Below are 27,500 nucleotides of genomic sequence, written 5' to 3'. Positions count from 1 at the left end.
TATACAACGTTGAGTGGTTTACAGAATGGCTTTGGAGAAACGTTATAAGCAATTTAGATAAATAAAAACGACGCTATGAATGCTGCAAATACCATGACAACGCGGTTGGACTAGTGTACTGCTCTATTAAAAAAACTGTTTCAAACTTTTTTAATAAAAACGTTTGTCTCTAGTAATTAGAAATTGATCACCCTGTTTTAAATAACAGCAGCTAGCTGAAAAGAACCTAGATAACTCAGTGTAAACACAATGCTTGCTTCAAGTAAATTTAAATTGGCATTTCTATTTCTTGACTGTTTCAGTTCTAAATCTGAGTCAACGTACAAGTACGGCTGCTTTTGAAACGCTAATTAAGATTAAGACACAGTGGGAACAGATTAAGGAAGCTTTGGAACTTGTCAAGGAATGGCGAATGATTGACCCACTGGTAAGAGGAGGACCTCTAATTTTACTTTACTCCGTTCTTAATAGACTGATCAGTGAATTGATACGAATGTTTCGTTTATTTATTAAGCCAACGAAGGGCTAATGCTCGAAACGTCTGCACTGAATCTCTTTACGGTAGCCAAATCTTACCTTATCAACTTTGTTGATAAAACCAAACATTCGTTTCCACCCCACACCGACGCGGTACCAGTTTCTTTATAACTTATTAACCCCCTTATCTATTTGAATTTATATGTTGGCTAATCACTTTTTACTTTCATGATAATTTCCCAAGATTGCCGTTTTTACCCGATGTGCCGAATTAATTCGATCAATGTTTCGTTTTTAGTTACGTTAACGTATGATCCTATTCAAACAAGCAAAATCAGTAGTGCAACTATACAGGTCAACTTTGCTGTTAACGAAGTTCAGTTTTTCTCAATATTTGCCAGTTGCTGGGTAGATGAAGGGCCGCAAAAAAATAAATTGCAGTTTCTTTAACTCCGCATTTATTTCAAGCGTTAACTGAACAATATCTGAGCTCGGATTCTTGAATCCCTCCTATAAAGTTGAGATGTATCATAAAATGAATTCTCTACAACAGCTAGGATATTGTTATTTGAACAAGAAGCCTTCCTAAGTTATGATGTATTCTAAGTATTGTTTCTCGTTTACGTCAGACCTTTTTGTTAGTTCAACAATAGACTATTGCGAAGATATAATACTTAGGGAATTGAGTTAAGGAAAGGGTCTCGATGGATTTGGAGGGGGTGGTCTATTGGGGGGTGGTCTATTTTTAGGTCTATATTATTAATTAATCTAATAATAATAATAATAATAATCATTTTAATTAATAACAAAAATTTTGCCTAAATTAGCGTGTGGTCGATCATGACATCACAGCTAACATGGCAATTCATCCAAAATCTTTGCCTCGTTTCTTATCGCGAAATTATAAGCCAGGCTAAGCGAAACAAAAACGCTTGACATGTTAAGGCGGGGGTACACTTGAATTTGAGTGAAATTTGAAGAGGTTTTAAGAATGGATAGAAGAAAGAAAATGATTTTTGGAACACTAATAGACAGTTGATACCCACGCAAGAGCACCCCGGGTTTCTAGTGGACTAACTTGGTATCCGTCTATTAATTATCAACCACAAATTCTAATTTTAAAACTTCACTTAATCTTCAATATTTCTTATTTCTCTTAATTTTACTACTCTTTTGAGATAAACTATCTCCTCCCAAATATACCTAAAAATCACCCAAAAATTTACAAAACACCCCAAAACATTGATTTGTGTAATGAGCATAGGGTTTTTGTATTGCTTGAAACGCGAACGAGATATTTCCATTGAACCGATTTTAGGCGGCGTGAAAACGGCTTTCAGGTGTACCCCCGCCTTAAGACGAACATTTTCAAGAAAATCCTTGATGTAATCGACATCAACCTAAAAGATGTCAAGAAATCCACGAGTCCAAGACTTCTGTCAGAGTTGTGAACGAAAAAAAGTAATTTCATGACGTTACAGGACGAAAACAAGCTTTGCACCGAAACGAGGCTATGCCTCGTGCACGTCTCAGAAAATGTGTCCCACATGGGAGGGAAAGACGCTGTCGCGTGCTATATAATGTTTTCAGCATCATCAGGCTTTCGGAGCTTCCTCGGCGGGTGGACCGGTGAGGGTGGGACTCTGCAGAGACTCTGCGCCCAGTAACTCTACCCCAATGAGGGGGGTAGTGGGGAGCAGAGACGGGGGAGCATTAACATGTTCAAATTATTATGTTTAAATTATCATTTTTTTTTTTATTGTTATATTAACATGTTAAAAGGCGCGTTTTAACTTGTATCTACTTCAAATGGATGTATCTGGCACTGTAAATTCCACTTAAATGTTAAGAAAGCTATGTTCTTGTCCCCGTTTAATGTATATATATGATTAGTACCCTGACCACTCTTGTAATTTAGCTGTTAACTATTATTATTATTAAAAAGAGTCGAAAAATGCTGATGTTATGTAGAACCATCCCTGAATATTGACTTAGAAAAGCTCTGAATTCGCTTGAATTTATATTTCTCCCTTATTTGCTCTAGCGAATAATAACATCAGTGCTGATCTCATAGTTACCTACGGAAGGTTGTTAATATTTGTGAGCTACATGTTTCATTCCCTCTCTGTTTTCACAGAATAAGGAACTTGACCGCATAGAAATGAGCATCACTGAAAGAATGCGGGGGCTGCCAATCAGAACGGAGACAAGTCAATCACAATCAGTAAGTTATGATTACATTACACTTAATACTTTTCCTGATAAATTTAACTGAGGCTTTTTAACTTCTTTAAGGATAGTTGTTATAGCTCATGTAGAAAAACAATATTTTCCTCGTTACAGAGAGCCTGTAAAATGAGCTACAGATAAAATCCTTGAGACTGATGATGATGCCATGGTGCCATAGCAACTTCGATACGGCTAGTTTGTTTTTTTGACAGACATTTTTTTCTCCGTTGAAAACATTTCCTCGGGAATAGTAATAGAAAAGACGCTTGAGTTTTATCAGTTGTTAACGTTCTCGTGCCAAACGGAGGCTGATCCCGCAATACCGGCGAGCGGTAGTTCAAACTGGTGTCCATACGTCATCCAATGCCTCTGCCAATAATGTAACACTTTATTGTCGCGTTAATGAATATAATACTTCGCTCCACGCTAAACATTCCTGCGCCTTTAATTTTCACCTCATGTAACTTCTCTTGTTAGACAAAACCAATCGCAAACTACAGACGTCGATGTTTGGACCAGGTGTTGAACTCTGATTGGTTGATTTAAGTTTCAGATGGGGCAGACCGTTTGACAGAGGGTTGGTTGATTGTAACCTATAACAAACTCCAAAGGAGGTAAAGGATATACTGAAGCCAAGGATTTATAGGAGCTTTCCTTATTTTTCAGATGTTTGCTTTATCGGTTGGCAACAAATCTGGCGGCCCAGATGAAACAACAACAACAACAATGCCAAGAGGAAGACGATCACCAAAACATGCTAAAATGGAGACTAGTGGCGCTGAGGTGAGGAACTCCAAGCCTAAGTAGCAAGATTTAGTGGGCTTTTGTGCGTTTTTCGCTGTTAATTTGAACGCGCGGAAATTGGGACCAGAGAGAATAAACGGAGGAAGGAGGAAGGCAAGAGGAGAGAGACGAAACCTCTCCTCTTTCTTCTCTCCCCGATCCACTGTTTTTTCGGCCCTGTCCCAATATCCGCGCGGTCAAAAAGCAAAAAATGCACAAACCCCCACTGAAACGCTTGCTAGGTAGGCTAACGAACTCCCAAAGTGTGCGAAAGTAAATTTCGTACGTTTTAGTTACGTGCGCCCGAAAATGGTCGCGTTTTTGCTTACTTGCGTGTTCCACATAGCAAAAAGGAGGTACTATGTTCCTGTTTCGATGACCGTTTGTAATATACTAACGTGGACAAGTGCTTGCTTTGAGTGGTACTGAAAATATGCCCAGGCGATAAGGGTATCATAAGAGCTAAAAGAAAAGAAGAAAGTCACTGTTCAATGTTCGTTTAGGGTGCTTATCATTTAAAAGAGACGTGAATCAATTTCGGCTCCTTCACAATCAGGCTCATGATTGTATAATTTGTGGGGTACTGATCAGGGCGATCCTCTCTTTATTTGTTTAATAAAAATAATAGTAATCATCATCATCATCATCATCATCATCATCGTCATCGTCATCATCATCATCATCATCATCATCATCATCATCTCTATTCATTCAGTAACGCCTATAACTTACAACTGTTCTCCAAGATTAAACTATAACCTACGAATTACAAGCTTTATGTAGCAGAAAACTAAGACTTATTTAAAGCTACTATGTACTGAAAAAATACTATTTGACTCAGATCCATGTCCAATATACACAAACGGATGCAATTCGTCAAAACACCCTCACCAATCATACCTTTGGTAAAAGATTACGATTTGTCAAAGAATCCTTACGATTCGTAACATTGGAACGAATGGTAAGCTCCTCAGTCGATCGGTATTCCATTTGTAAACTTCATCTCATTAACACTGACTTGTAAGCCGTGCGAAAACGAATGGTCGATTGGTACCATTGGTACAAATGGAAAAGTAATCAGTCGATTGGTTAACCATTGGAATCTGCATCTCAAAAACAACGTCATAAAATACCTCGTTTTTTAATGCATGAGCCGACACAAGCTCACTACGCATGAATATATCTCTTTCTTTAATCCATGAGCGGAAACAAGCGCGCTACACATGAAAATACCTCGTTCTTTAATTCATGAGCCGAAACAAGCGCACTACACATGAATATATATCATTCTTTAATCCATGAGCCGAAACAAGCGCGCTACACATGAAAATACCTCGTTCTTTAATTCATGAGCCGAAACAAGCGCACTACACATGAATATATCCCTTTCTTTAATCCATGAGCGGAAACAAGCGCGCTACGCATGAAAATACCTCGTTCTTTAATTCATGAGCCGAAACAAGCGCACTACACATGAATATATATCGTTCTTTAATCCATGAGCCGAAACAAGCGCGCTACACTTGAAAATACCTCGTTCTTTAATCCATGAGCCGAAACAAGCCCGCTATAGATGTACTATACCTAACGGCTGAGTAAATCGTTAAAATTTTTCCCTTAAAATCTCGTAACATTGGAAAACTAGTTCCTTTCGTTTAATGGTTCTGATTAGTGGAAAATTTCCTCCTGTTTTAGGACAAAGCTGAAATTCAGGAAGAAAAAAAGAAACAGTTGCCGTGCCAGAATAACGATGGTAATATTTTCTCTGTTTTTGGAGATTTCACTCATGTTTCGTTGTTTTGTTTTATAGAACTTTTTGCTCTTATCTGTGAGAAAAGATTTTAAGTCGAGAAAAAAAAGATAGCTGTGTTGAATATCACCATGAAGATACAAAGATATTATTGAATGTTAATTACGTTGTTTTTCCTTGTGTGCTTTTCCCTTGCTCGTTCAACAGCTGGTATGCTTTGAAAACTTGAGAAGTTGAAAAAAAGGCTTTTACAATATTACTTTCCTAGGGAAGTACATTATGTAAGGGCTTAGTTTTTCTAAAAATCTAATTTTTCTTATTGCTAAATTGGAGATTTTTTTTCTTTAATGCTAATCGATTAGCAGGAATTTAATTTTTTGTATCCCCGGTACAAACTTGGTTTCATAAAATTGCCTTAAACTCTAAACCCCAAGTTTAGGAATTTGGTGTAAACACAACGTTAACACCATTGAAGATGTGTTAAATGTTGGGTGGATCTAGGAAACTGTGACCTTGTAGAAAATCCACATGGTTGTTAACACGAAATGGTTTGCAATTGTCTCATTTCTTAGGAGAGGGGGCAGCGCAACACATTCCATCGGCCATTCCGCAGGCTTTACCTTCAGGTGTGGAATGATGATTTATTTAGGAATGCTTTTTGCTTCATGTTTTGGTGAAGTTTGATTTAGCACGCTTTTATTAAGCTCAGTCATTCTCGTGGAGGCTCTTTGGCTATTTAAACGGTTGTAACAGTTACAGTAAACCTTTGTTTAAACGATACCGATTATGGACAAGTTTTTCCACGCTTGTATTTCCCCTCAAACAGAAACATTGGAAAGAGCGTCTTCAAATTACCAAATCGGTGAATTGAAGTATTTTGAGAATTTAAAGATACGATTAGAAAATCGACGCTGGTAAAAGAGTTTGGTTGAAACTCTTTTAACAGCGTCGATTTTATAACCTTTAATTCTCATTAATTAACTACGCTATGCAGTATTTCAATCTTTATTAAAAGAATTGAAGTAGTCATACCTCGTCTAGATGTAAGTAGCCGACTTCTAGATTTTTCAAATATTTCTATCGGATACGCAAATCTTCCATATGCAGCTTACCTGTCCGCCAAGAAGATATCAAGTTTGTCATTTTGCGTGGTGTCTTAAAAGAAGCTGTTGTTATAGTGATCATTGTTCAACATGTTTAAATTAAGACTATTTTGAATCTGGTCTAAAAACAATAAAAAATGTTGATCTTATAAAAACTTAAAAAAAGACAACCTTGAGTGCCTTCGTCAGAGTTAGAATCAGTTTGCACAATTTACAGTTCTCTTAATTTCCCGCCAGTACCTAGGGATGCTACAATAGGTAAATATTGCAAACTGTTTCAAAACTCTGAGGAAGGCAATAGAAGGTTGTCGAAAATTTAAACCATTAAAAGTTTCTATAAGATCAAAAAGTTTTACTATTTTTAGATCAGATTTAAAATAGTTTTAATTGAAACATTAAAAGAAGCCAACGACTTTAACTAACATATTAATCACCCAATCGGTTACAGAGGACGTTTAACACACGTCTTATTTAGTTATTCTACCTTTCTTAGTCGTCACAGATTTAAGCCCTGGTCAAACGACGCATGATAGTTGATGATAGTTGATAATGGTTTAAACTCGCTCACTCGTTTAGACCACTAACTATCATGCACTATCATCGACTACCGTCAACTATCATTCACTTTGAGCGTGTTCAAATACTTCAGGATAGTTTTCCCGTTTCGCCACGTGAATGATAATTGATAATAGTGGATGGTAGTTTTAACTATCATCGACTATCATGCGTTAGGGCCAGAGCTTTACTCAACCTAACAATTAACCTTAGGACATCTTGTGAATGAAGAAACGGTTGAGTTTAGAAGTAGCACCTGTATACTCTCTAAAGTGTGTATTTTGTTGCAGACTCTTCGTTTCCAGAGCGATTAAAGAAAAGAAAAATAAGACGGAAGACTAAAAATCTCAGGGACCGCAGAAAGGGTAACTGTTTTCCTGTTTGTCCCTCTCGTTCGCTAGAAGTTTTTTAAAAGCAGTGATGAGCAGTGGTCCAATGGTTCTGCAGCTTTCCCAGCTTCCTCTCATTCGTTTAACGAACCTAACTACTACTAAACTGTGACACTGCAATTTTCGCGATGTACTGAATATCCCAAGGAGGGATCGGACGTTAAGAGTTCTTCGGGGCTATTTTGCCATGAGCAGAACACAGTAAAAATCCTTTTGTCTCGATGACGCCGAATCTTCGGCTATTAACTTCAATTTTCGCTTGCTTATGTTTCAATAAATTTATAAACAGTAATTTATATATGTTTTTCACCAAGCGCGAGGGCCGTACTGGGAGAATATCGAGCCGAGGTCTTACGCTCGATGCGTACAAAAATGACCGGGGGGCCGATATTCTTCCAGTACGGTCTCGAGCAAGTTTGGTTAATAAGAGATTTTTATACGACTTAAGGGAACTTTCAATATGTTTTATAAATGCAACATTTGGCAAAAAAAAAAAAAAATGATAGAGGGACTACCTGGTGTTTCGGCGGGAACTGCAATGATTTTTCAAACCAGAAGCTAGGATAAGCAATAAAAGTCAAGTAATCAGTTTGACTTACTTTTAATTGAACGAATCAGATTACGTTTTAGTAAAAAAAAATATATCAAAGGTACTATCTAAACTGTAAAAAAAGCCAACTTTACATTTCCATTCATCTCACTTCTCTCAAAAGTAGGAAGCTTTGATTCTACGAAAATCAACGAGGAAAGAAAACGTTTAACAAAGTGGACTACTTTAACGTTTTGTGGTTTTTAACACCTGAAAAATTAACGCCGTAAATGAAAGGCTCATCTGGCCTGTCGAAACTCAAGCAAATGGCAAAATCGCTTGATCAGTTCGGAGGAAGCAGCCACCAAACATGCGAGGATGAGTCAGAAATATGTGATCCATTCTTCGTCGTCGCTTTCAATGATGAGCCCTCTTGGTGGCTTAAATAGAGCTTGTTTATTAACAATTTTAACCGGCCCGGTCATAAACTGGAATGTACAACCCGCTATGGATAAAATATTAGCACCAACGAAGCTACAACGGCGTTTGAGCTTGCCAAGTGCACTGAACAGCTGACGGAGATCTAAACGTTCTGAATTTTAAAAACTGTAGGAACCTTGACAGAACCGTAGTAGGAATCATCAAAATTTACATTGTTGGAGCTTCCAGTTGCTGACTCGTTTCTTCCACTGATCTCAGCTCCATGGACATCAGGCGCCGGTGGCCAAAAGAAACCGATTTCCACGCGCTTTATATATTTGTACATGGGGCCATTTAACTGATTTACGTAGTTAACGGGAACATTAGCAATACACAATCTACCGATGTTGGTTTTTTTTTTTCACGGAATGATTTAACATCTTTCTTTTACCTGATTAAAGGCTATCCCAGTAGTGGACGTCATCGTCCACAATCTTAATTTCGAGTTGAAAGAGGGTCACAAGCACGGGATCATTCGGAACAATACCCGGGTCCAATACTTAGAAAATATTGGACCGACAGTAGAGCGATCTGAGTTGTTAATTTCACCCTCTGACTGCCTTAGTCGTGAGACCTGTGTTTTGGAAAAATAATGCAAATACTACTACATTCACTAAATTCACTTTCTACCCGAGTTTCTACTTGACTTAATTATGTTCCTCTTAGCTTTAGATGATGACTCTGATACCAGCAGTGTCTGTAGTATTAGTACCTGTCCCGGGGATTTGGATTTTAAAAGAGATTCGCTGAACCAACCCAAGATGCCCATTTTCGAGGACAGTGATATAGATCAAGGTGCTGTCAGCGATCAGCCGAGGTCATCATCTGCACAAGATCAGTCTTTGGGTAAACAAAGTCGCAGACCACCTGGTGTGAAATGCTCATACCGCCTCTGCAACTACTACAAACGAACTGGAAAGATATGTTTTCAAGGCAAACTGTGCCTCTTCGCACACAGTGAAGAGGAGAGAAAAGCTTGGGAAGAAGGCCGTAAAAAGGGTACATGAAAGTTTAAAGAAGCTAAAAACGTAATCGTTGTCAGAATGAGAGACAAAGAATATCCCATCTGAGCTTTCTTAAGATATTTAAGCAATTTAGGTCAAGATCCGTGTTTAACTAAACTAAAGAAATAAAAGCTTCACGTGCACATCGACCAAAAGATGTCTCTTTAACCCTTTTACTCCCAGCATCCATCGAGCTAGGACATACAAGGAAAATTTCAGAATAAGCATGGATAATCAAATGGTATTGCTAGGTAGGAGGGTACGTTTCTAAAGAAACCGTGGTGCTGCGTCGGTGGGGAGAAGAAACGATTGTTTGGTTTAAGGTAATTTGGCCATCGTAAAGAGAGTCGGGTGCTGATGTTTCGAACGTTAACCCTACTTTTCGTCAGAGCGAAACCCTCTGGCCAAGCCGGGCTGACGCTCGAAACGTCGGTACTGCTAGGTAGCTTTGATTTGAGTGGTTGCAAGTTAGAATTTCACGCAAAAACTCAAATGTAACAACCACATTGTGAAAGAGCTGATGTAACTAAGAGCGCTTACCATTTGAACGGAATTTTCGGTAGTTTTTTCTGGACAAATGGAACTGCTCTTTTTCGCACTAAGGAAACGGAGCGGATTGAACCGTATCATTTGATGGGAAATTTCGGATGCCATTGGGCCGGGGTCTGGGTACGTATCAACAAGAAACATGGCGGCTGAACTATGTTAGACGTTTTAGCGGACGACTTGGAAAATAATTTTTTTTGGAGAAGAAGATGACGATTTCATCGTTTTGTCTTCTGCAGCATCCAAAATTTAAATCGAATCCTTGGATATTTTGAGCAAACGATAGCAACGTATTCTCTGGATGAATTTAGAGCTCATTGTCGTATGCAGAGGGCAACATGTCACGGCTACGGGAAATATACCTGCTGGAAACCCCGATTCGGAAGACATATTATCGACCAAAGAAACAAATTTTAATTTACCTTTGTTGTATGGCGAATCAGGAGAGCGTACGACTTGTTGGTGATAGATTTAACATTACATTTAGACACACATTGCATCGATAAATGTTTTGGAAATCTGCCGCCATCTTTCAGATCTTTAGAATTCTTTCTCGGAAGTATGACCGTGAAGAGCCTGTCACTGGTAATTTGAACAAATGGTACAGTAATTTCCGGGAATTCCGGTAAAAGCGAGAAAAAGGGAATACCTCGAAAGGTATTGCCTTTTTTCCGAAAACATTCCACCGGGATGAACCGTTCCATTTGAATTCTACCCGGAATTACCGAAAATTCCATTCAAATGGTAAGCGCTCTAAGAGAAGTGAGTCGTGACTTCTGTGAAACATTAGGTCTTACCATATCTCTTTGCATTTAATTTATCGTCTTTCAGATAACAGAGATAAAATTGCCAAAGAGAAGAAGGCCGAAAGAGAAAAAGAATATGCCCAAAAGCAGTCTTTCATGAAAAAAAGCGATGGCATTCGTCCTCGGCCATTAAATGTGTATAGCGCCTACCGGCTCTGTTCCCATTACCTCCTTGGACGAGCATGTCCTGTAGGTAGTAACAAGTGCCGTTTCGCACACAGTGAGGCCGAAAGAAAAGCATGGGAGGAGGAACGCGAAAAAGGTATATATCTCAGAAACAGAAGATTCCAAAAAAAAAAATTCTGTACAGGGCGAGTAAAGAAGTACAGCTGTATTTTATATGCTTGTACTGAAAAAGTGTCCTTTCAGAGGTAGATTACAGCCTTTATTTGGTGAATATCATAAAAGAAACAGCAAATGACAGCTGTGGCTTAGCATTACTCCCCCCGAACTTCATTGGTTTGGGATTGCCAAGACTTGATTGATCAGCAAATGGTTACAATGATATGGCACTGTCGTTGAAGGAATACTCTTTGGGGGTGCCTCTGATTCTTTTGCGACACACAAAGTAAACCAGCGTCGCAATTCATCATACGTATTAATTATGCATCATTTTTTCAGGTATAAGTAAACCAAGAGAAAAACAAAAGCGGGCCAAAAAGCAAACAGCAAGTAGAAGCCCTTCTTTTTCGCTAAAAGAATGGCGTCAGGCATTCAGCGGGCCGTGCCGAGCACCCGTAAGGATCCTCCGCAAAGGTGTAAAATATACGATGTGTTTCGAGTAAGTAGTGTCTCTACAACAAAATATAAAGGGTCTTTTCAACATTTATTCTGGAGCTGAAGGAGCATTGCATGTTGCATTGCTTTACAGTTCTCTAGCTTGGCAACAAATATTCGAAAAGGAATATATATAAACCTCATTCATGGAGAAAGATTCAACTATAAAAATAAACACTATAAGCGAACGACGTTTCGACCGTTCAACGGTCATTTTCAAGTTCAGTGTTTTAGATTCCTTAGCATGTCTATATTATATAAAAATGTGAATGTATTTGAAAAACTATTAAAATACTTCATTGTTCATTGTTTTGTTCTTATCCACACCTCATTTTCAGCGTTTTTATTACCTATTATAATCTTAACCCTTGTCATTTAAATTACACATGTATATATGTGCATGAGGTTGTTTATCTCATTAGCTTTTTTATGTATCCCTGTTTCGTATTGTTTGTATGTGGATATTTTGGCGTTCTCACTTTGGCAAGTAACTTTTTCAAGACATTCACAATTGTATATACAGTATATGGACAAGCTAAGTTATGCAATCATAGCCAAAACGACCACAGAGTGATCAAACCGCAAAACCTTAGCATAGAAAACAAATTTACTGTCTTGTCGTGTAAACTTGAGGCTTTTCTTAATCCTACGGAGCTAACTTACATAGCTCTTCATTGTCATAGGACCCCACACTGTGTCGAATCGAAACACCAAATGAAATGTAGACCAACCTCGATTAAGTTGTAGCGTGTAACGTTTATTTTCACTAACACTAAAATAACCTACCAATTTTCCTCGACTGAAGGTGGAAAAAAGGAACGTGTAAATTTGGCAAAGCCTGCCCCTATGCGCACGGCGAGAAAGAACTTACAGCATGGAACGACCACTTGAAAAAGATGGAAAAAGAATTGAAGAAGAAAGAAATGGAAAGCAAGGAGAAGACAGCTGTCAAAGAAAGCAAGGAGCAGGAAGGTGCCAGCTCTGCAGAAGAAAATAAAGTCTCTTCATCAGTAAACGATGAGCTGTCGACCCCTACTTATCAGGTTGGCCATTAGCGTTAACATGCTAGTAAAGGGCGGCTTTAATTGGTTGGTAGCTGAAAAACGTTCGCAGTGATACGGTCTTGTATAAAATGACTTATATATTTTGCTCTTTTCTAGATTAGAATATCATAATTTTTTGAGAGCAAATCATGAATTATCCATAAAGAAAAATTCAAGTAGTTAAGTGGGAGGCAATGTGGACGAGTGATTAAGGCACTAGACTTGAAGTCTAGATATGTCGTGGGCTTAAATTCCTCTTAGGTCATTTTCTGAAGTTGTTCCAGAGTACACCCGAGTTCAGCTTTCGATAACTCTTATAAATAGCCAGCTTAATTTTGACTATTTGTTTCTAATAATTAAGGTGGGCTACCTCTAAACAAGCTTGAGGTAGCTAGCTGCACTTCCAATCTTCAAGCCCATTGACCTATCAATTGGTTGATAAAACATCACGTGCAGTGGTTTTATATCCGATGAGACCTCCTCCTTATTATTATGCGGTGTTTAATCGTATGCTAATTTCCGACGTTCGAACTCTCTTGACACACGCTTTTCCAGGAATGTCTTTGAAGCCGTTCAAAAAACTCACAGCACGTGTTTTATCGGGTCTAAAGCCACTCGGCTGCGCCTCGTGGTTTTAAATCCCCATAAAACATTGCTGCTCGTGTTTTAAACATTACATTAACGACGAATCCACTTTTTAACATTTAGTCGTGACATTCATAGCCGTTATATTTTTTCCTAAAATTAATTACCTTGAAAAACAATTGATTCGTTTAATTTTCTTCACTATTTTTTTCTTTCCCGGAGAATCTTCCCCTTCATGTGAAAAGGGTGTTATCAATCAGAGAATGTATAATTCTGGTGATTTAAGTTAAGTGAGATGAACATCGGTTTATCTTAATTTAATCAAGAAAGTTCGCTGTAACTTACAAGAACAAATGTGTTTTTATTTTCTTTTGTCATTTAAATATCGCGAGAAAACAAGCCCTGTAAATTCTCTGGTCATGCCATTCTGATGTATGGTTTTCTTCATTGACAGCGAATTCTTAGTTGTTTGATTTATAATTTTCTCGCCTTCGTTTTAGCTCAATGAACTCGTTTCCAGTCTTCCAGGAGTGTTTGTCTCTTGCGAACCCAGTGAACTGGATGTCTCTTTACAGATACCGCTGGAGAGCGAAGGAGAAAAATGTTACAGTTGGACAGTGCGTGTCTGTTATGAGGTAATTTAGACAATGGTTTTAAGAAGTACAGCAAACCAGTGGTGGGGGAAGGGGGGGGGGGGGGGGGCTGGCAGCGATTGGATCCGAGTTGATATGTTCGCCCCAGTTAAGAAATTTGGCCGAGCGAGTACTGATATTTTCATAGACAAACGTGGCGGCGATTTTATGTGAAAGCGCGTCTATGCGGATTCACAAACAATTTGGCTATTCGACGTCCAAACATTATAGGAAGGTTTCAGTCGCTTTCTTTACCTGAAGTTTGGTCATTAAGAGTGATCACGGATGAAAATTCTGCAGCGAAAAACGAAAATACTGAAACCAACGACTAGCCGACTCCGGAGAGGATAGTATCTAGATCTGACACGTAGTTCGCAGACCTGCTCCTGTACAAATTGACACTCGCAAGAGGTAGTAAGACTTCCTCCATTCCACTTTATCGTTGCCTTCCCTATTTTTTCATTCATGTACACTGTGGAATCTCCTTCTTTACAGCATCTACACAATGGGAGTCAACGAGCTTTGGAGGTTCTGGTGATCTAATTTTCTGGTTTGCTTACTGAGTTAAAATATTACTATCGTACTCTCAACAACAGATTTTTCTCTTTCAATTCCCTTGTAAATGGTGAAAAGCCAGTGAGAGGTGATGTTAGCAACACTTTCATTGCACCAAAAAACGGATTTACAGTAGTAGCAAAACGGTAGCAAAAGTGAAGAAAATACTATATCTGATCAAATTTGGTCATATTTGCTCAAAACCAAACTTCATGTTAGAACGAGATTTGCGTATAAGGCGAAGATGGTAAATATGGCATTTACACAATATTTATACACCATTGCAAATGTGAGAAAGATGTACACATTTGAAACAACTTTACTATTACAGTTAATGTGAAGAAAAGACACACGTTTGCTCCAAGAAAACATAGATCTACATGGGTAGCAAATATGCGGTAAAACAGTATGTTTGCTCAACTTTGGTCATATTTGCTCACAAATTACCGCATATTTGCGTGGAGAAAACCACACTGAAGAACTTCTTTTATATCTGTCCGTTGTACGGCTTAATTTTTTTTCCATTTCTTTTAGCAGGTTTAATCATTAAATCGTTAAATCACTTTAATTTGAATTCTTGGAACGGTTTCAACTGAATGGAAGCAGAATACTACAAAGGTTCAATATGCATTCTAATGGGACATATCAACCGAAGACACCAAAAACCTTTTTCCTGACCAATTCCCTCGCACTGCCATATCTCCAGTTACTTCCTCAAACGGATATTTTCTTAATTTGTCTTAGGCGAGTGACACTGGTCATCTTCAAGATATCGTACTCCTCCCACAGTACCACAAATGTTATACCCTTTCAAGCATCAAATTTAATGCCGACTATCCTCACGGTTCAACAAAGGATGTGATACCCCCTGACACCGAAGAGATCACCGATGAGTTCCACTACCGAGTGAATCCATATCTGCGCTCCTTGCACGGAAAGTGCGAAGTACAAATTACAGTGTCCTTCTCAACCCTAGTTTTTGGAAGCTTTGCACAAGTCTTGGTTCTTGATTTCGGAAAAGACTCTGCCCATCTTGCTGTAAAGATGAACATTGAGGTGGGCAGTCAAGAATTTCTACAAGAGTTTGGCGAGGAGAAGTCCAAGTTGGCTTTAAATTGGACTCTGTGGGATGACGGATCACGCGAAATCATCAAGTTTGAGCCCAGACGACCCTCAGTGTTCAACAATGATCATTTGATAGACAAGTACAAGTTACCCAAAGCGGAGGATATTGTTCCGTGTCCTCTTCTTGACAAGTCACAAGGCTTGAGTCCTAAAAACTACATGGATGTCATGCATCAGCTATTATTTGTTGAGGAGTTCTATATTCGCAAACAAATTGCCAGGTACACACATGTGAACATTGCTCTTCATAAACTTATACATTGTAACTAATGAGCGCAGGCAACTACGAACCATAGGAGGAAGGAGGGAGGCGGTGCAGTGAGTGAAATACCATTTTTTCCGGATTTCAACTCTACTGATATGATCTTCCTGTCAAAATGTTTTTTTTAATTTTTTATTTTTTTTATGTTTCCGTTATAAGGAATGTTCTTCCAGTTGATATGTTGGTCGCTGGAAAACGATCAGTGGGTGGAAGGTCCTATGCAAATAATCCGTTTAACTCCGCTGTTTATTTAAAACATTATGATGGGATTGAAGGAAACGTCACCCAAAACTGGGTTTGTCAAAAAACAATATCCTCACCTTTCTCAGCTGAACTCACCAAACTAGACAAGCAAGTTAACTCACTCAGTTTTTCATTACATTTGCAGTTTCAATGTGCAGATGGTAAATTTACACGCTACAAATCTGGTTGTAAAAAGAGACGAGGTCTTGCGCGCCCAGGAGGAGTGGCTGTATGGTTCCTTTCACGTCTCGCGCCCGATAACACCTGATGATGCCCAAGGTAGACTCTTAATGAGAAATCTGTTCAGAAGCTTTGGTTCAGTGCTAATAGCAAAAAGCCAGAAGGATTCAGTGGTCTATGAAGTATTGGTTGACTCGGTTGAGGACAGTAGAGTCATATTAAAACTGTCTGAACGATGCTGTAAAGACTTGGAGCTGTCAAATAATACTTCCCTCACAGTGGACGTCCAGTTTCACATCAATCGACTTCCTTTTTGTGAGATGCACGACAGTATTGATAGACTGGGACCAGAGCATTTCCGTATACTATTTCCTGAGTTAACCAGAAATGTTTTGCAAGAGAAGGTGTTTTTAAAATACTTAAAGAATAATAAAATAATAATAAAAAATACTTGAAGAAGGACTAACTTATCTACCATACTATTGCTATGGAAAATTCCTAGTCGCCATATCTTGGAAAAACTTAACTTCCGCGGATTAGTTGTTTGGTTCATCTTTTCCTTATTAGAATGTGCTCATGATTTTCGAGTCACAACCATATTTGGCAAGTCACATGATCAAAACAAAAAAGGCCTAAGCTCAAGCAATCTCGTCCTCAGGGTCCTCGCAAAATTCAAAATGAAGGACGGCTAAGATCCTGGTACACGCTGCAAAAATTCTACTCGAAACGTGGAGTATTTTTTTACGTAACACCCTTGATTTTCATCTTAGGTAAACTTTGTCGGGCATCAAATCAAATAGATTAAAAGGCCGAATTTGATCCCCGAAGAAGAGAAGCAAAGATGAAAATCAATCAATCAATCAATCAATCAATCAATCAATCAATCAATCTATCAATCAATCAACTTTATTTATCCACGGTAGAAATTAAAGCTAGAAAGCCTATGGGGTCGTGCCAGAAAGAAAAAGATAAAAATACAAAACTACCATCATTATCATCATAAGTGTTTCACGTCATAATGAAGTGTGCCACGTCATAAAGTACTTCACGTTTCGTGGAGGGTTTTGCAGCGTCTTCCAGGATCTTCGCTGTCTACGACGTACAAACTCAAACAGGGTACGCCTGTCAATATTGGTGACTGTGTTGATAGTTAAAGATCACTATGATGCAAAACGTGACGTATTGATATTTTGAAATTCAAATTTTTATAGAAGTTATGACGTTATAGAAGCACGTGAATTAATCCATTTCCTTGATAACTAGCAGTTATTTTATTTACAAAACAATATTGACTGCTTACGCCAGGTTCTGAAACAATTGGAATTCTACTTCTTTTTCTCCAAGTTTCATGGAATTTGTCCCTCTGATGCGTGGTTGGGAACTGGCAGTAGTTACATACACACAATGACGATTAAAATCTCGACATTAAAAACTATACATTTCTCCAATCTGACAAAATACCATCTGTAAAACATCCCTGAGCATCCACTGTTCATTTTTATTTAAGTTAGTCCCTCCTTAATTAATTAGGCTTTGAGACATTGCCGATGTAATTGGTCGGAAACTTGTAAGCGTCTTAACATATAGATGACAATTTATGAGAAAACGTTTGGACAAAGAACGTGTATACGTACGTAATGGACCCTTATGTGAGTTTTTAGGATTAATGAAGCCTTTATAGAAAACATATGAACTGGATGTTGTGTTAATGGAAAGCTTCATTGCTTTGAAGCAGCACTGGGAGTCACTAGACTTGCAAGAGCTTGATGAGGCCGGCCTAGTTGTCATGGTCATTGTTTTTACAGTTTGTCGTTCTGTTGAAGTTATGTAACTAAATGTTGCGTTTTTAGATTCATCACCTGCCATGGATTCTTGACACAAAATTGAACGAAGATCAGAAAGAAATTATTAAGAAGGTAGCCGCTCCCGCAATCGATGCACCTCCCCTTGTGGTATTTGGTCCATTTGGCACTGGGAAGACTTTCACGCTGAATCAAGCCATTCGTCGTATCTCCGTAAATCGAAACAACCGCGTGCTCCTCTGCACTCACTCAAACAGTGCTGCGGATATACATGTGGAACTACTGGATCACTACCTGAAAAAGCAACACGGGATCATCGCATGTAGGCCTTTGAGGATTTATACGCCGTTGCGTAAGCTTTCCACCGTTTCTGACACAGTGAAGGAGTATTGTCTCATTGTAGACGAAGGTACGCCAGCGCAAGCCTTCAGGCTTCCAACTCGTGATGACGTGATAAGTCACCGGGTCGTAATATCTACACTGGGCATGTCGCGAGCTCTTTACGACATTGAACTTCATCGTGGGTATTTTTCACACATCCTAATCGATGAAGCTGCACAAGCACTGGAGACGGAGACATTAACGCCACTCACCCTAGCAGGAAACAATACCAAAGTGGTTTTTACGGGGGACCACATGCAGGTATATGACGTTCGACCGTTTGTAAATGTCTTTTTTTATCCATACGTCAGCGTGCTTTCAATGTACTTGTTTTGGGGGACAGGTTTTGAACATCGGTTATAGCATGTAATTGCAGGTCCCTCATTACGTGTAGAAATGTCTTGGTTGCGCGTTGATATAAAATCCATTACTCTCGGAGCCAAATTCAGGGAAATGGGTAAGAGAAACTTCCCTCACTTTATCATGAATATTCATCTAACGGTATATATTCATTTGAGAAAGCATCTATAGTGCTATAGAGCCACTGCAATTATCTATTGTACGCTGATTTATCAGTTGCAATTCGAGATGTGCTTTTCCTGTCATAATCTTCCTTTTCTCCATTCCTAGATGAGCCCCGATGTGTTCTCGCCTCAAGCAATGAAGTGGGGATTCCAGGTTTCCTTGCAAGAAAGACTCTTTTGCGACTACAAAAGACGCCAAGACGGGCCTGAACTAGATCCTAATATCATCTTACTGACAGAACACTACCGTTCAAATAAACGGTTGCTTCAGTTCTCGTCAGACATGTTTTACGGTGGTAAGCTTTCCTCTGGTACCCACCAACCTCTTCACCCACAGCTAGGACCGTTCGTGTTCTATGCCGCTCTTGGCAAAGAAGAGATCGAAGAGGACCATGCGTCGTATCGCAACTTGGCAGAGGTAAACGAGGTTGTAAAGCGAGTGAAGGAGCTTTCTGATACCTGGCCTAAAGAATGGGGAAGGAAGGATCTTAAAGAAATAGCAGTGGTTTCTTCATACCGCTATCAGGTAGATGTCACGTGCATATAACTGCCAATTCTTAGTCTTTATGTAGCAACGTTTAATATTTACTAAGTTTGCCACAAATTATAACAAACATTTTTTCCAAAACGTGAACACATATACAACTATCAAGCAACAGCAAAAGGGAAATAATGCGCGACATTTTCCACTGAACTTAGTTTCAATTACACCTCAGACGAGATGAAGGAGAAAACAAACAAGAGATATCTCGTTAGGTCATCACAATTACTCATGCGAATGTCCCTGTCAAAATTGAAACCATCAATATGTATACGGTCGCAGTTATCAAGTACTCACCAGACTTTTGACCAGACGCTTGAGGAATTAGACAAGTTGGATCGTAAGACACGGAGATCTTGCACTATGTACGATGTCCAACGTCAAAAGGTCTGCATTGAGAAGCTCTACCTATCTCGCACAAAATGAGGCCGCAGAAGCCTGAAAGGGCGTCAGTAGCATGACATCTTACCCCCAAAAGGCACAGGGATTCCCTTTGTAAAAAAGTCAGAAAGCCCTTTTGCAGAAGGATGCTAAGGACGAGGAAAGTATTGGATCTAGAGTTGGGGAGACAAATAGCTTCCTACACCTGGCAGAGGGTAGAGACGAGGAGACGACATTGAATTGCCTTTAAGTGTTAAAGGGGACTCTGAAAATCTGTTTTGATTGAAACCCTGATCGTGGCTCCTCACGCAGATGCACCCACCTCTAGGAATATTCACGCGTTCCAGTGTGGAACTAGCTGGAGACGAGACCGTTGCTCGAATTCTAAGCGGTTCTGAAGCGTCAGCCGACAGCGATAACCTCACCATCGAATTGCTACCCGCGGTTACGTAGATCCTTGTAGCAAATATGGATTCGAGGGGTCGCAACACCAATGGTAGCATCAAGTAGACCAGGTCTTCAAAAACAAGAATCGTAAAATTCTTTGGGCTTTCAGCATATATGCAGACCAATTCATCCACCACCATCGTCCAAACTTAAATTGAAAGAAAGAATCTACGTTGACATCCCGTGGAATGCTGACACTAGAGTTAAGTACAAGGACAATGTGGATCACACTAATGGCCTTATGATCTTAGAACGAACCCAATAGTGGTGCGTTTGTCGATCATATCCAACATAATCGAATCCCTGGAGTGCTTGAAAGATGAATCGTGCCGAGTGGAAGACATAAGTTTAAGGCGGCCATTCTGGATACCGCAATCGTGTTGCAGAAGTTGCTTTCCTCCTGGTATTAGTGGAAAACAACACTGATCATCATCATCATCAGCAGCAGCAGCAGCAGCAGCAGCAAAGGGATGTACAGAGCTGGTGCCCTTTCGAAGTTGTAGACACTACAAAAATAGAATTGCTTTAGTTATGGTATCTCGTGAGTTGCCAAGGATCAGTTATAAGAATGACCTATGGTGTATGCAATTTGCACGGTATTGGTTCTGCCCTTGTGAATTTCTTACCAGCCAGCTTGTATTGTGAATACCCAAATGCGTCCAGCATTGGGGAGGGTGGAGAAGCAAAAAACGCTTGTAGATTCCCTACTTTATTAAAGTCATCAGTTTGAGGATATGGCGACAATATGGCTAAGTGTCTGCGCGCAGTATACAGAGGTACCCCAATATCAAAGGTGTCCGTTACATGAGGTTTGATTTAGGAACCAACAATAATACTCCCCGTACATGGTCATTCGTGGCCGTTTGCTCAGACATAATTGTTCTGTTGATCTTTTTATTCCTTTCTTACAGGTTAAGACAATTCGAGATGGCCTTAGAAAAATTGGTCTTGGAGCTGTAGATGTTGAGACCATTGATAATGTTCAAGGTAGGTGAATTATTCAGTTGCTTTGTACTAGCAAAATTGTTGGGGTTGGGAAGTGGGGAGTAATCGATAACTAGAACATATAATGTTCTAGGTCTTTCAGTTTTTCTCACCAAACATGAAATTAAAATAAATGGAAGACGTAATTATTAAAGCGTTAGCCTCTGTGGAGTGCTTTTTTAACAAAGTCCTGCTTTTAAAAGAATTAATGTTGACTGGCTGTCTTTTTTTAATAATCAGCGTTTATCGTTAAAATCGAGCTGCGTTTATTTTCTTAAGGAAAACAGTTCCGAGCACTCTTCGTCAGCACTGTTCGAACTTTCCACACGTACAGGGAGCCACTGAGTACAGAAGCAAGCAATTCCGACTGCCCTTACTTGTATTTTTTGTCGGACCCTAAGCTGCTTAACACTGCTCTCACTCGGGCCCAGTCTCTTATTGCAGTGGTTGGGGATCCATTTTCCCTGAGAACCGTTGGTGATTGCCAAGTATTATGGGAAGAATTTATTAAAAGATGTAGCGACGATGGAAAACTGTTTGGCGTTGAACACAGCGACCTCGAAGAAAGCATTTCCCAAACTGAACTCAATGTCAACGCAGGAGAGTTTGTGCCAAGAGTGGAGGCAGGTTCCAGCCAACCACTCCGCTCGGATCTCAGCGATTTTCCCTGCTCTATTTCCTCATTGCCTGCTCCTGATGCAAATGGTCAAAAAAGAGAAGACACTCTTTCTCCTACAGGAACGAGCCTTCTACTTCATAATGACCAAATTAAACATGAAAGTACATCTGACCCTGGCGATGCCAGTGACGAAATGTCTGGGAGTGACGACTTTGGTGATGGTGATGATTTTGCCGAATATGACAACGTTGATGAAACTGTTCCCCCAAAGCACATGGATCCTATTATCCAGGCCTTAAAAGAAAAGTGCGAAGAAAAGAAGCTCAAAGAGAAACTAAGAGGTGGAGCGAAGTGCGAAGACAAAGTAATGAGTCGAGAATTGAGACATGACAAAGAGCAAGGTAAAGAAAGAAAAAATAGGTTAGATCACGACCCTAAAAAAGAGAACAGTAAGAGATTTGTTTCGCACACCGAAAGAAGTAAAGTAGTTCATGAAGACATTAAAATGGAAACGAAGAAAGGTAAAACCAAGATATTCCTGGTAAACATGACTTCTAAATACAGTGAACGTACAGAAAGGCTTCTTCGTCCTCCTAAAGTGCAAGACCAAGAATGTTTACAACCAGAGTATCTTCATCGTTTCCTAGAACAAGAACCTGAGCTCTACCGAAAATGCACATTGAGAGTTACCTTCGAAAGAGCACGAACCTCGTATGGTGAGTTACAAGATGCCGAGAGTGAAGATATCTTAATAGAAGGAAACACTCGCCAGACATTTGATCGCGACGTCGTGGTAGTAAAACTATCGGAGAAGCATTTGAACGATTCCACTGAAATTCAAGGTGCTGCCAAAGGACTGAAGGGAAGGATCTATGGTGTTCTCCACCATGCGATCAATCTCCGTGAGCGACAGTTTGTATGCACAATTTCCAGGGATGACCCACGGGTAATGTATCCCATCAACGAATCAATGACACCAATCGCTAACCTTTCCGATGAGAGTTGTGATGGAGTTCCAATTTATAGAAAAATTCAACCCAATGCAGATGAAAAAGTAGTGTGTGTGGACATCCTTCCCCTACAAGAAGCTTTGAGCGGCAAATTTTTCTTTGTCGTACAATATTTACAGTGGAGACGCGAATTCCCTCATCCTCTTGGCATTGTGACGAAAACGTTTCGCAGAGGATATGATCTTCCTGTCGCATTCAAGGTTCTTAAATCTGAGTACAAACTCAAAGAAAAATTTCCAAGAGACGTTTGCAAAGAGTTAGAAAGATTCACGGAGAGATGGTCAAGTATCCCTTTTTACGAAAGAAATAGCCGTTCACCGGTAAAGAACGCCTTCACAATTGATCCTCCCGGAAGTAAAGCTCTGGATGATGCGTTGACAATCGAAATCTCAGAGAATGGCAATTGTAAAGTCGGAATTCACATTGCCGATGTGTCATACTTTGTTCCAGTGGGAAGTCAAATCGATCATGAGGCGCAGAGAAGAGGTGCCTCGTATTTTGGAGGTAGTCGATATGGAGACATCCTTATGCTTCCCGAGACGCTAAGCCATGACATTTGCAGTCTTTTGCCCAATCAAGATCGACTGGCAGTGTCTGTTTTTCTGACGTTGGATCAAAATGGTTACATTCAGCGGGAAGAGGAGCTTAAATTTTGTAGATCCATAGTGAAGTCGCAGTGTCGTTTGACGTATTCCCAAGCACAGCAGGTCATACTTGGAAAGACTGTTTATTGCAGGTACGAAGATGGACAGCTGACTTCGGAGATCGAAGAAAGTATCCGCATGCTAAACTCCTTAGCTCAGAAAAGAAGAAAATTGCGTCTGTCTCACGGATCGTACTTTCACTTCGACCATGCAGACCGAAAGGAGAACTTTGAGGCTCATGAGCTGGTAGAAGAAATGATGATCCTGGCCAACACTGCTGTAGCAAAGCACCTTGTGAAAACAAAAGATGACCTGTCACCGCTGAGAATCCAACGTCCTCCGAAGACGCGCAAAATAAATGAGTGGAGAAAGAGTTTCGGAAATTGTGCCAGGCTGTCTCTTTCCCTCAGCAGGCATTTGTCTGAAGAGGTTGAATGCGTGGAGAAGTTTTTTCTGCCAACCTCCACGTGGAGCCTCATTTCTAAAGCACGCCGCAAACCCGATAAGAGGGAATTGAAACTTTGGATTTGTAATGATAACATCTATCCTCAATTGGCAGTTGCGCATTCGTTTTTCAATTGTCTGCAAAGAAGAGCTGAAGATGTAATAGCTGCACAAGTGCATACAGATGACAGAAAACACTGGTCTTTGAATGTTGGTGAATACACTCGTTTCACCTCTCCAATTCGTCGGTATCTTGACATTGTAGTTCATCGTTTGTTGCTTGAGACTGCTGGGCAAGAACTGTTATCGGACGATATTGCCACTGTTTATCGTAGGTGCGCATTTCTTTCTGACAAATCAAGCAAGTTTGAAAAAGATTGTGCCCGAGCTGAAGTTGCTGTAGAACTCAGTGAAGAAAGTTGTGAGTTATCCGCCATCGTGGAAATGATCGAAGAAGATTTCATTCAGCTGCAAGTTTTATCTGATTTAAACCAGTTTCTTTCACAGAAACAGAGGCGAATTCAGATTAGCCACCTTGGCCCAATTGAGCAACCACAGCTTGACGAAACTTCCGGATGCCTAGAGCTAAAGTGGAAGCTTAGAATCTACGACGCTTCTACAGAAAATATCAGACGCGCGAAGTGCAGTAGAAACCTAGATAGACATCTCCGGGAAGATCAATTCAGAATTCAGGGTCTGTTTTCTGTCATTGAAAGTGGTTACCACATTCCAAGCCACCGTTGGCTGGAGGTCTTAGATGCAGTTAAATCGGATGATGAGAGCAAACTAAGCGAACGCTTAAAGGATTTGGATGAAATAATTGCTGGTCAGAGGGAAGAGAGGTCACGGTTAAGAAGAGAGGAAGAAGAACGAAAATATGAACTGTTTTTTAAAGCAGGCCATGAAGAAGAAGAAGGAGAAGAAGAAGAAGAGGCAGGAGAAGAAGATGACGACGACGACGATGATGATGATGATTATGATTGTAGTAATGGGGATGATGATGATGATTTTGATGATGGGATTGATGGTCACGGGGAAGACAAAGACGAGGAAAAAGAAGGGAAAGAAATTTTACCTTCCAATGAACAGGATGATACGTCGGTGCATTTTGTTGAGACGTCCCTTGTGTTAAGCGTTGCCGTTGGTGTCACTGTGCAACTTTCAGCAAATGACTCTGGAGGGCTAATGTCACCCGAAATTCAGCTCTTCAATCTCGCACCTGGGATTGACGTATGCCTGGAGCATAGAAAACTTGCCGATAAATGCTTTTCAACTGCTGCATCAGAGAAAGCGTCCCAACTAAGTTATCGGTCTATCAACAAATATGTTCATCTTTGGAGGCCGGTACTTGAAATGGAAGCTGCAACCATGGCCGTAAAGAACGACGATACCATGATTCTGCAAGACGTTGAAGTGAATTGGAGAAAAGATGAAAGTGGCAGCATTTTGGGCGAGTTTCAACTAAACAAGAACTTTTCCAAAACCAGGAAGATAGAGATATTTCGTGGTGATTACGCTTGTGCAAGAGTTCGTTGTCTAACGCCCTCCTCAGCCTGTCTGTCGAACTCTGAGCCATTAGACGGAAATCATGAGTTCTGCAAAGAAAAGGTAAAGGAATCCGTAGATGTGCAAGCATTCGATATGCCCTCTGAAAACCACAATGTAAATGCAGGAGCAAGTGACGACGGTGAGTGCAGGGAAAGCTCGCCCGGGAGGAGCTACTGGGTGGGCCATTGTATCTTTCGTCTTGCTGAGGTCTCTCCTGCTGATGACTCACTGATGAAGTACACACTGTGGCTCTTTCAAAACTCAATGAAAGTACCCAAAGGTCTTGCCAATGGAAACAGTTGGACGTGTACACTGGAGATAATAAAGCAGACTATCCCCTCGAGGTAATTATTTGTGAGTTATAAAGTAAACGTAGATTCGATTTATTGGTCTTTTGTTTGCTGGATTATTAAAGGAAGGGAAGATGTTACGTTGTATGTGAATACCTTTGGGCTGAAATAGCTCTGGTAGTTGTTGTTGTTGTTGTTGTTTTTTTTTTTTTTCGCTTTAGTGAGACCGAGATTCCAAAGGATGACCATTTTTCTGGCCTCGAACCCATAATTCATCCATCGCATTTGATACCCCATTTTAAAGATTTAATACTTAAAGACTATACAAGGACTTCGTCTTCTGTCCAATTTGCAAATAATTTTAATTAAAATTGTAAAATCAGAAAAATGCAACACAATGGTTTCTTTGACGATGAAAGTTCATTACTCAACTAATCAATGACTTGCCTGTGTTTTAACTTGTCAGGCGAATGATTTCAACTTTAAAGGAACTGCCAAAGATGAAACAATCAGCGGACCCCACTCCGCTTGCTCATAACATTTGTCTTGGAAATGTATTACGACTGCCTGGTAAGAAGTGGTTAGTTGTGTAATTTAAAACCGTGCACGTGATGTTCTTGATCATTAATTTGACTGTTGTGCTTACTCGACTCAGAGGTGGATTTATTGCTAATATCAATCTTGTTTGTTTTAAGTCCATTTCTCGTGCTTGATTCTCTACGGTGATCTAAGGACGTTCGCGCGAAAATCGTCTAAGCAATGGTTTTTCATAAACCTTTTGCTGTAGCTTGGTAATGAGTTACCCGTGTGAGAAATACCAAAAAAAATAGCGGGTCACCGAGTTCGTTTCTAAGGTATGATATCTGAAAGAGCACCCTCGTTTCGAAAAAATCGTTCATTTTTACTCAATATAGTCCCAGTGTCTGTTAGTCTAACGATGTTGGAAAGAAATCCCTGTTATGAACTTTCTATACCACATTTTATGTGACTGGGTCTATTGAACAAATCCATTCCACTGTAGACGTTCGTTAAAGTGAACATAGCCTTTGTTAACGACCGCATTGGCAAACCGTGAGAGCCGCAAGCTAGTGGTATTCAGATGTCACGTGGGATTTCTTTCCTACACAAATTATTTTTCAATTTTTCACAATCTGTGGAGAGTTGGAAAAGAAAGTTGTCTATCTAAAAAAGAGTACAGGTCAACAACCATCTTAGAGGGTAAATAGCAGGCAAAGTTAACGCAACAGTTACCAGTCCTATAGGTGGTTTGCATCGCCGCCATGTTGGTGGACAAAACAAAAGAAAAAAATTTGTTCACAAAGTTTGCATAAAAATGGCAGGTAACTCCCAGAGGAGAAAACCATCAATATGTAGTTAGATTTTTACGTATGCACGCGCTCTCATGCGTGACGTAGCTTGACATTCCGACATGAATCACGTGCGTTGTAAGGATGTACAAAAACAATTACCGCAAATGTTAATACTTAAAGTTGCTCGAACTATCTCCAATTGAAAATTTTGGTTTTATCGACTGGGTTGGTAAGGTAAATTGACCACCATCGTCACAGCGTATCAGCCTTGCATTTATTGTAACTTTTAAAGGTATAAGGAGTTTAAAAAGACTTCCGCGCAAACCTTTTATACGCATCCTCACGTCGTGATGTCATGCTACACCATACACCAGCGCGCACGTATACTTAGCAATGTAACAACCTTTGGGACTGGCAGCCGTTGCGTTAACTTTGCTGGCATTCTACTGTCTCAAATGGTCGGTGATCCCTACTTTTGTTGTATAGATAATTTTTTCAAATCAGTCCACAGATTGTGAAAAA

At 39.8% G+C, this 27,500-nt stretch overlaps 1 protein-coding gene and 1 pseudogene across 3 annotated transcripts in view; one reads left to right on the top strand and one right to left on the bottom strand.

The window, feature by feature from the left end:
* The window catches only part of LOC146461128 (uncharacterized), a 170,897-nt pseudogene extending 161,949 nt beyond the window's left edge, over positions 1-8,948 (bottom strand). Inside the window, exon 1 of the transcript XR_014857498.1 lies at positions 8,870-8,948. The product of XR_014857498.1 is annotated as an uncharacterized LOC146461128 (transcript). The remainder of the gene's footprint in view (positions 1-8,869) is intronic.
* The window catches only part of LOC146461127 (3'-5' exoribonuclease HELZ2-like), a 68,656-nt gene that overhangs the window by 23,294 nt on the left and 17,862 nt on the right, over positions 1-27,500 (top strand). The window contains exons 10-27 of one of the 2 annotated variants that reach the window (XM_085087414.1): positions 303-427; positions 2,615-2,701; positions 3,373-3,489; positions 5,185-5,242; positions 5,812-5,865; positions 7,188-7,262; positions 8,962-9,294; positions 10,677-10,913; positions 11,273-11,432; positions 12,234-12,471; positions 13,557-13,691; positions 14,988-15,589; positions 16,019-16,457; positions 17,904-18,497; positions 18,867-19,286; positions 21,041-21,116; positions 21,393-25,722; positions 26,135-26,238. In XM_085087414.1, coding sequence (XP_084943540.1) covers positions 303-427; positions 2,615-2,701; positions 3,373-3,489; positions 5,185-5,242; positions 5,812-5,865; positions 7,188-7,262; positions 8,962-9,294; positions 10,677-10,913; positions 11,273-11,432; positions 12,234-12,471; positions 13,557-13,691; positions 14,988-15,589; positions 16,019-16,457; positions 17,904-18,497; positions 18,867-19,286; positions 21,041-21,116; positions 21,393-25,722; positions 26,135-26,238 — 8,184 coding nt within the window. Of the gene's footprint in view, positions 1-302; positions 428-2,614; positions 2,702-3,372; positions 3,490-5,184; positions 5,243-5,811; positions 5,866-7,187; positions 7,263-8,961; positions 9,295-9,566; positions 9,822-10,594; positions 10,914-11,272; positions 11,433-12,233; positions 12,472-13,556; positions 13,692-14,987; positions 15,590-16,018; positions 16,458-17,903; positions 18,498-18,866; positions 19,287-21,040; positions 21,117-21,392; positions 25,723-26,134; positions 26,239-27,500 lie in introns of those variants that run through there. The other variant, XM_085087415.1, reaches the window with a different exon arrangement.

Source organism: Pavona decussata, unplaced genomic scaffold (genome assembly GCF_977016875.1).
Source record: "Pavona decussata unplaced genomic scaffold, jaPavDecu1.1 SCAFFOLD_202, whole genome shotgun sequence".
NCBI lineage: Eukaryota > Metazoa > Cnidaria > Anthozoa > Scleractinia > Agariciidae > Pavona > Pavona decussata.
The sequence above is the reverse complement of the archived record's forward strand: the minus strand, read 5'-3'. Positions and strand labels throughout refer to the sequence as shown.